The 9,897-nt window shown below is 41.5% G+C and overlaps 1 protein-coding gene across 1 annotated transcript; it reads left to right on the plus strand.

The window, feature by feature from the left end:
• Positions 1-248: 248 nt before the first annotated feature.
• Positions 249-9,433, plus strand: tkta (transketolase a). The gene is made up of 14 exons (XM_028970437.1): positions 249-543; positions 1,500-1,617; positions 1,704-1,817; positions 1,889-1,986; positions 2,491-2,682; positions 2,817-2,935; positions 3,059-3,255; positions 3,384-3,548; positions 5,254-5,410; positions 5,826-5,956; positions 6,033-6,116; positions 6,196-6,289; positions 7,933-8,055; positions 8,593-9,433. Exons 1-14 carry the CDS (start codon positions 437-439, stop codon positions 8,778-8,780), a joined length of 1,887 nt encoding a protein of 628 aa, XP_028826270.1. The 5' UTR covers positions 249-436; the 3' UTR covers positions 8,781-9,433.
• Positions 9,434-9,897: the final 464 nt, after the last annotated feature.

Raw genomic sequence — 9,897 nt, forward strand, 5'->3', positions numbered from 1 at the left:
TTAAACTGCTTCCACCATTTTAATCTCCACTACTGCTGTCCATTGCCTGCATGTTGCTGGCAGTTGGATTATGTAATGAAATGCCACTTGTGATTTTTACTCAGAAATGCAATCCCATCCCAAACCTATGGAGTAGAGGGCAGAGGGCCTTTCCAAATTCAGCTAATGAACTGAGCTGCGGCCAAAAAATACTCTGGTTCTCTCTCTCTCTCTCTCTCTCTCTCTCTCTCTCTCTCAGTGCCAGTCATGCAGCACACAGCCGACCTATGAGCTTTATGCATCTGAGCCTGCGTGTCGGAGTAAATCCAGCCTCCGCCTCTCCTCCTCTATCTCTTTTATCTATTCTCTTGCTTCAACACATACTCAGATACCCAGCTCTCTGCCTCTTCTGGGTTTTTGGATCTGTGTTTTTTGATTGCATTTACAGAAGATACCAATGGAGGACTACCACAAACCTGACCAGCAGACTGTCCAGGCGTTGAAGAATATCGCCAATCGCCTCAGGATCAACTCCATCAAAGCGACAACTGCAGCGGGCACTGGGTAGGCTGTCACGCATATGCAAACAAACACACACGCTGAGATACACTATGTGACAGGGTGTGACCATGTACACGGCTGCATTTCTATGCACTCATGCACACACAAGTGTCCACAGCGAGGGTTATTATTTTCATTTAGAACAAATTAATTTGTTCAGATTCACAAAATGTGACAAGGGGTCTGAAAGGACATTTAGATGTTATTTTAAATCTAAATCAAATTTTCTACAAAATACTTTTTAAAATTATATAATAAAAAAGGTTTATTTTTCATCCCCGAACCATGTACCCTATTGCAGTTATTAGCTGTTATAAAATTGGCTCCTGTAGGAGTCATTGTGACTTTTTCTTTTTTAATCAAATATATTGCTCCTTTTAAGTATTTTAATATTGCTTATTTAAAATATGTTTGAGTGCCTTGAAGTAAAAAGATGCCTTCGATTGAAGCATTTTTCTGGGTTGGGTGGAGCATGTGCTGGGTGGATGTATTGTGGCATGGCAGTTCATCCTGCACCGTTTTTACATATTTTCCTTTAAACTGCTGGTTTAATAAACTGACGTTTATTGAGTTATGGAGTTATTATTTCAAATAACTAAATTATATTATTATAGACAGGCTGTGTGAGAGTATTTTAAAATGAAATAAACATTTTCTATGTGATGTAAAATCGGGATTGTCAGTATTGTAAAAGCAACAGTTCAACTCTTTGTTTTTCACGTTCAACCCAGTAGATTGCAGATCGCAGCCGCCCTTGACCCGCTCCTTAGCCGTTTGCTTTGTAGGGGGGCCAAGATTATTCCATTTCAGGGGAGGATAAACTCACAGACAGAGGGACAGTGCAGCTTTAGATCAGGTTTTCACCACACCTGATGAGGTCTTTGTGTAATTCTGTCCATCTTGGAATCTTCTGGAATGCCACTCATAACATTTTGCTGTTGATGTTGCTTGGGTCTCAGGTATCCTACATCATGCTGCAGTGCAGCCGAAATTATGTCTGTCCTTTTCTTCCATACGATGAGGTACCGTCCAGAAGACCCCAAAAACCCCAATAATGACCGCTTTGTCCTGTCCAAGGTACCATGCCCACTGCTTCTATGTCCTGTTAGTTCCATTTTAATGCAATGTTCTGACTGTGGATTTAATGCTTTCTGCTCACATAGGGCCATGCAGTGCCAGCCCTGTACTCCATGTGGGTGGAGACTGGCTATTTGAAGGAGAGTGAATTTATAAGCCTCTGCCAGGTGGACTCCATGCTGGAGGCCCATCCAACCCCGGTGAGTTCCTGTCCCTCACATGACTCCTTTTTCTCTTTATCTCAGCAAAAACAATGTCCCCTGTGTTGCAGAAGCAGCAGTTTGTGGATGTGGCTACTGGCTCTCTGGGCCAGGGTCTGGGTGTGGCCTGTGGGATGGCATACACAGGGAAGTACTTCGATAAGTCCAGGTGAGAAAGCAGCAATCACATGCTGTCTTCATTAACTGAAAAGTGTTCAAATAAGAATTAGAAGAAATTCCGCCTCTGAGGGGCTGAGGGAAGTGGGCGTGTACAGATATTTTAGCGGCCAAGCTGCTGCTGCTGCGTGCGCTGCTCTCCCGATTCTTCTGCTCTAATAATCCAGAGCCCAGCGGCATTTCCCCGCTTATTTCCACTCTATGGGCTGGATCAAATCCAGCAGCAGATTAAAGTCACAAATTCTCACTGAGATTTAGGCTGAATGGATGGAAGCACTCAGAGGCGGTGTCCAGGCGTAGGGGGTGTGAGATGGCTCTTTTCACACCTTTAATGCATGTGGACTGGTCTGACTGGAATTTGTCAAGTTGAATTAAGCGAATGAGTCGTAAACAGACCACATTACACATCACATTCCTGCTCACCTCCGTCTCTAAACCCAATAATCATGCTGACACTGCCGGTGGAGCGATGATTTTCTGGCTCCCTTGTGTGCAGCTACCGTGTCTTCTGCCTGCTGGGGGATGGGGAGATGTCAGAAGGTTCAGTGTGGGAAGCCATGGCATTTGCCTCCTACTACCAGCTGGACAACCTGGTGGCCATCATGGACATCAATCGGCTAGGCCAGAGTGAACCGGCCCCACTGCAGCACCATGTTGAGAAGTACCAGAGGCGCTGTGAGGCTTTTGGGTGCGTGTGTTTGTATGTCGTGTGCATGTGTTATCACGTGTATATACAATAACATAGTCACGTTACATAAGGAACTATTCACAAAGGCATCGTTACCAGGAATTGAGAGATGTGATGGTTTTGTGTTTTACCAGATGGCATGCTATTATAGTAGATGGGCACAGTTTGGAGGAACTGTGCAAAGTTCTGAGCCAACCCCGACACCAGCCCACAGCCATCATAGCCAAGACTATCAAAGGCAAAGGCATCCCAGGTACATACAGCACTCAGCATGTGTCCCTACCAGCACATTCAAACTGCAACATTGTCTTCAATTATTAACCAGCAGCTGCCATGAATTGTTCTGTCACTGTGTGTGTGTGTGCGTTGTGTGCAGTGGCTGAGGATAAGATGGGCTGGCATGCTAAAACCCTGCCCAAAGATATGGCAGAAAGTGTGATGCGTGAGCTGCAGAGCCGCATCTTCAACAGCAATAAGCGCCTGTATCCGGCCACACCCACTGAGGATTCTCCGCCCGTCAGTCTGCGAAACATCCGCATGCCTAGTGCACCCAGCTACAAGCCAGGAGAAAAGGTTGCCAGTTGACTGTGTCATTGCTACCAAATATAACCACTTCAAAATTGTATTCTTCTTTAAATATGTTGTTTTGTGCGGAAATACCAAAAGGTGGACCAATTGTAATAGGGAATGTTTTCACATAGATATCCACTCGTAAGGCATATGGCATGGCACTAGCCAAGCTTGGCCGTTACAATGAGCGAGTGATAGCCCTGGATGGAGACACCAAGAACTTCACCTACTCTGAGATCTTCAAAAATGAGCACCCCAATCGCTATGTGGAATGTTACATCGCTCAGCAGAACATGGTAAGAGCAGTTTCACTGAAGATTATCAAATATATTCAATACAATCAAGCCACTATTAAAATCCACTCAGTTGTATGGTTGGTTGCATTTCAGACTTTGCCCTTCAACAAAACTTCATTCTGATTTTAAAATTAAAATAGACTTAAAGACAAAATAAACCTTATTATATGATTAAGTTGAATAAATTCAATAATAAACCCTTAAAAATAAACAAATAAACTAAATTGTGTACTTGGCAACCATAGCAACAGTTACAGGAACACAATACATTGCTGGAGAAAAGAGAGGTCTCCATAGGGAGTAATAAAAAGCATTGTAAATTTGACATTAATTGAGAGTGTGTTTATTGGATGTCATTTCTAAATATCTAAAAAAAAAAAAGACAATGTAAGTGCACATTTAATAAATACAAAATAGTAACAATAAGAATGAGGAAGGAAAAGCATCAAGAATATACAGGTAAGAGGCTAAGGCATGTGTAGCAAGTGAAAGGGAGAGACTGGAATTTAAATTCTCTGTTCATTACACATATTTATGCATGAGCAATTAATTAAATGTATGTTTATTTTCTAAAATGAAAATCATCAAATGTATGTTTCTGTTCACATAGGCAATGTATAAGACTGCTTGAATAGGACTCTCTGGGTATATTCAATAATGCATACCACACCATCTATAATGTAATACAGTTTATGGCGTGACCCACTTACACTTCAAAATTCACTGTACTGAGATAGTAGTTGGTTATTTATTTTCACAGCTAACTATGCATTCATGTACTATGCTTTCACATACATAAAAAAGAAATAAACAGTAAAAAAAGAGCACCACCCCTTTATGTTATAGATATAATGTATGTAATACATGTATATAATTATTTCCTGGCCAGAATGTACTAAATCATCATAAAAGGCAGTGTTTTATGTGGTTTCTCATGCAGTCCTTTCTTAACGGTTTTAATATGTTGTCTTAAATATTCTCTGTTTTATTCAACCCCTTGTCTAATTCAAATTGCTGCATGCTTTATTTTATTCTGTTTTCTTTTGTTCTTTAGTTTTAATGAATTTTTGTCCATGTCTGTTTTGTTCCTGGGAGTTTAATGTACAGCACTTCAGCTCCTTTGTTGTGTTAAAGTGCTTTATAAATAAATATGATATGGTATGTGAACATATAATGTATCAATCAAAAATCTTCAGTCAAGGGTAATGCAGGTTGTGTGCAAGTTGTGTGGTTGCGTGAGCAGACTTCAAATGTAGCACCCAGAATACGTCCCAGGAGGATCAGTACAGGAAACAGGAAATGAACCCGCAGTCCTCTCATATGGTCCCCTAAGCCAGGGTTCTTGTAGATGCCTGCCTGGCAGATGGGGCATTTTTCTCTCTTCACACAGTGACAACGTTTTGGGAGGTAGAAGCTTAGTGGGTAACGAACCAGCCGGTCACAAATTCCACTTACTACCATTGCAATCGCAGAAATATAGTTAACCTGTAACATCAAGTGGTGAACAATAAAGTTGTAATCTGTGTGTCGCCAACATTCAATATGTTTGTTAGTGGTACCTGTCCATATATCCCCCAACCTATTGAGGTGCAATGATTACAAGAAGGTTGTCAAATCATATAGTTTTTTGTGATGCAGAATTTAATTTGTAGGCGTCTTCTTATCTCTACACCACTAAACACCATATCTTCTTAAATCCCTTCAGGTCAGTGTTGCCATGGGCTGTGCTGCTCGTGAGAGGAACGTGGTGTTCGCTAGCACCCTGGCCTCTTTCTTCACTCGAGCTTATGACCAGCTGCGCATGGCAGCCATTTCTGACAGCAACATCAACCTATGTGGCTCACACTGTGGCTTCTCCACTGGTGAGCCCACCTCAGATATCCAAACAATTTTCCCTGAAGTGTGCACTTGCACAAAATCTTTTCGTATTTTTACTCAATGTTTACACAACCCTGATCCTCTCAAGTTCCTTCCCAACCTGTTAGTCTCACAGTACCCTGACTGACTGGCTCCTGACTCTCATTCTCTCCGTCGCTCTCCTTTTCCTTTTCCCTCACCCCTCACTTCTCTCCTGGAGGTTGTGCACCCGTCAGCCCCACCCTATCTCACTCCCCCTGTTGATCTCGGAGGCTGCCTCCGGGTGACCAGGTTTAGCTGCAATAGCTTCAGGTACCTTGCATGCCTCTGCATGCCTGTCTGTCTTTGCATGCCCATCACTGCCATGAATTCAACAGGTCTCTAAATGAGCTGTGATGGATGAGTGTCTGATTCTCCCAGGTGAGGATGGGCCTTCCCAGATGGCCCTGGAGGATATGGCCATGTTCAGGGCTTTTCCTAATACCACCATCTTCTACCCCTGTGATGGCATCTCCACGGAGAAGGCAGTTGAACTGGCAGCCAACACAAAGGTAGAAACATGTTCCACTCAGAACCATGACTGGGGTCTTGTCAAATGTGAATGAGTATATGTGTGCTTTCTTCCAGGGTCTGTGCTTTATCAGGACCAGTGGACCAGAGACCTCCATCATCTACAACAGCAATGAGGATTTCCATGTTGGGCAAGCCAAGGTGTGTCTTGTGTGCATTTATAACAAGAAGACTCAAAAAGTTCTTCTTTTAAACTGCAGCTCTCTGATGATTCTTGCAGGTGGTGTGTCAGAACAAGGATGACCAGGTGACGGTGATCGGAGCTGGGGTGACCCTTCATGAAGCGCTGGCTGCAGCAGAGCTTCTTAAAAAAGGTAGGTCTTCACTACAGCGAGCAAATATGGAAAGTGTTCAGCATCTGTACAAATGACAGGAGAGGGGTGGGAAAGTGAGTAGAGGCTTTTCACACCTCCATGTTCCTGAGTGGTGGGTATTGCTCCACAATATGTCATTATATCACCACATTATCTAAAAAACAGTGATGAAATTCCATGTTTATATAGAATTTCACATAAATCCTACAATTTAAACAATTTAAATTTGTTCCCGTCATAAGATACAGACATTACTGCTGCATTTGTAGTGACTCAGTAATGTCTTTTGTTCTCAGAATGTGCGAGCACTGTGCATTAACTAGGTATGCTGCAAAATAGCCTGTAAAGCTTCTTCATATTTCACACTGTTGAGGGTAATAATAACTACCCATATTCAGAAAACTGAGCACAGCATCATTTTACTGCATCATTGTCTGTCATAATATAACACTTAATCCCAAAAAATTGAGGATTTGGATTATCTTTAATGCTCCTGGGACACAAAATGTATCCAGCACAGATATACACTCAATCTTATAAAACATGGCACAGAAAATAAATATGGACATACACAAAGCTAAAAAAAAAATACATAAAACACAGATGTACATACAATCATTTAAGACATGACACAGAAAATAAGTACAGACATACATTTTTACATAATGCTGAAAGATTTACATAGACACAAAATGTATTTAGTTTTCCATAGAACATATGTTGTCATCATGTCATGTTAGAAGTCACTTTGTCCACAAAATACCTTTTGTCAAGGACAAAAGTCATTTTGTCAACCAAAATCATGCTAGCAAAAAATTCAACATTTTGTCAAGGACAGAATGAAATATAGTGAAGAAAGGTAATTTTGTTCAAAAAACACATGACACCTTACAAATATTTTTTTCTATTGACAAAATTTTTGTCTGCAAGGTAATTTTGTCCACAAAATAAAATGACTTATGCGCATGTAATTTGTCATGCATTTTGTGTATGGCCAGTGGTTGGCGTAGTGGGTAAGAAAACAGAACAATAATCAAAAAGTTGCTAATCCCGAGGTGCCACTGAGCAAGGTACCAAATGCAGAAGACTCATTTTGTTATGTGTGCTGTGCTGCAGTGTTTCACAATGACAATCACTTCACTTTCACTTCAAAATGACTTTCTGTCCATGACAAAATGTAATTTCTTGGATGAAATAACTGTCCCTCACAGAATGAAAATTCATGGATAAAATGATTTTCTGTACTTCATACTCCCACCCTTCTACATGACATGAATAATAACTTTTGATTCTTGTGAGCAAAATAAAGTCATGATTTCTTGGATCTGTGGACAGAATGTGACAGGGATTTTTCATTTTGTGTATAGAAATAAGCACTTGACCCTCTGATTTGTTTTGAGTATATTTATGTTATTTAGGATTGTAAAAACACAATCGTGTTGTTTAAAATTGCAGTGCACAGTAAATCCCAATATACTTGTGTGTGTGGGGGTCAATGGAGCGCTCCCTCTAGCTAGTTCTCCCTCATACTAATTTTTTGCAATGTTTATGCATGTAAGACATTTATGCAAAGAAAATCGAAACATTAGTATGTAATAGTCATTAGTAGTCAAAACAAATTAATTTTGAAAAATACCTTTCAGAGAGAATCAACATTCGGGTGATTGATCCCTTTACCATCAAACCTCTGGATGCTAAAACAATCATTGATCATGCCCGGATCACCAGAGGACGCATCATCACTGTGGAAGACCATTACTACGAAGGTGAATGTTGTACAATTTCTTCATGTGGCTCACCCAGCCTCACTCCATTGGCCAGTGATCTTCTTTATGATGCAGATCATTTCCAATTGGTCCAAATGAAGCAACTCACTGTGCTGGCATGTGCTGATTGGTTGAAGGAGAAGTGTGCGGCAGAGCAGGCAGCCTGCTGTCAGCTCTCCTTAAGCAAGTGGACACCCATGGGGCTAGGGCTGACCTAGATAACAGAGACAGTCCCACTCTACTCCTGTGTGTGTGTGTGTGTGTGTGTGTGTGTGTGCACGTGTGTGTTCAGAAATGCCATACAAAATCAGTCTGATGTCAAAGACTGGCCCTCCTCAACCAGCACTAGTGTGCAAATGAAAGCGTGAGAAAATGGCGGTGGAGAGGCGAACATGTAGGGATGGATTCCTGTGTGTGTTTATGTAAAAAAAATTGTAGAGATGGCTGTTGTGAAAATGGAAGGCCGCGTTTCTGTAATTTGTGACCTGAATGGGTAATGCTCCAGGGGCTCATGCTGTCTCCTCTGTAATTCTTCAGGTGGCCTGGGAGAGGCGGTGTGCTCAGCAATGGTGAATGAGCCAGGCTTCACCCTGCAGCGCCTGGCTATTGCCCATGTGCCCCGCAGTGGGAAACCGGCTGAGCTGCTGAAGATCCATGGCATCGACCGTGACGCCATTGCCCAGGCTGTCAGAAAGATGCTCAGCAGCTCTGCCAATGCTAAGTAGTTTGGCAGTGCCCACATGCCCCGCCCTCTCCATTTGATCCCTTCCTTGAACCCAAGACAGTGTATCACATGACCCTCTAAAGAGATACCATCCCACCCCCTTACCTGTGAGGTAATGTTGTAATGTGAGTAATGTACATTTTAGTGTAAGTGGCACAACTTCCAATTTTTTTAAGTTTTTGTCTCACGCGCACACACACACACACTTTCCAGCTCATCTCTTGAGATGCATTATGTGATTTAGATTGAAAAGTTTGTAGTATCAGTAGGTTTACACTGAAGATGGTGAGTTATGTATGTTATGTGATGCTCATGGTTATTTTTTTGTTTTGTTTAATATTAATCAACCAAAACAAAAATGTATTTTAATAAATTTTTTATTGACTGGGGCGGGGCTTATTTCCCAGGGCGCAGGATAATGTGTTTGTTTCTAATACAAACATGTCTTTTGTAAAACTCATTATTATTGTGACATTTGTTGAGTGTAGTGCAGAAAAGCAAACCAAAACAGACATGGAAACATGTCTTTATGGCGAACTGCTGTGTGCACCAGCGACATGAAGATACTGAAGCATGTGCTACCATCTAAATTGCCAAACAGCGTGTTCTGTCTGTCTTCTTCCACCTATTAAACTCCTCTGCATTTACATTTGACATGTCTGCTGTGTCTGTTTTTGGTGTGTGTGTGTGTGCGTGTGCGTGCGAGTGTGTGTGTACATTCTTCCAGCTGTGTGCTGACCCATAGGCTAAACAATCTTTAATGGAAGGGCTGAGGAAGTAAAGAAACCAAATCCTGTTGGATGAATGAGAATTGCTGAAGACATTTACATTTGCACATATTAAAATGTACATAAACTCTTAAAATCATGTATTCAAAAGCATGTATCCAGGTGAATAGGCATTACATTTTCGGCATTTGGCAGACGCCCAGAGCGACTTACAACGCGTTTAAGTTACCATTGATGAAGAGATCAATTCCGGTTCACTAGGACCCCAACTATGAATACAATCATTTACAGCTCAAGACCATTTAGATACATTATTCTGTATTCTGCCTTCTGTATTACACTTACAATTATATGATTATTGTCTGTAAAACTTTTCAGGTCATTAGTATG

Source organism: Denticeps clupeoides, chromosome 2 (genome assembly GCF_900700375.1).
Source record: "Denticeps clupeoides chromosome 2, fDenClu1.1, whole genome shotgun sequence".
Lineage (NCBI taxonomy): Eukaryota > Metazoa > Chordata > Actinopteri > Clupeiformes > Denticipitidae > Denticeps > Denticeps clupeoides.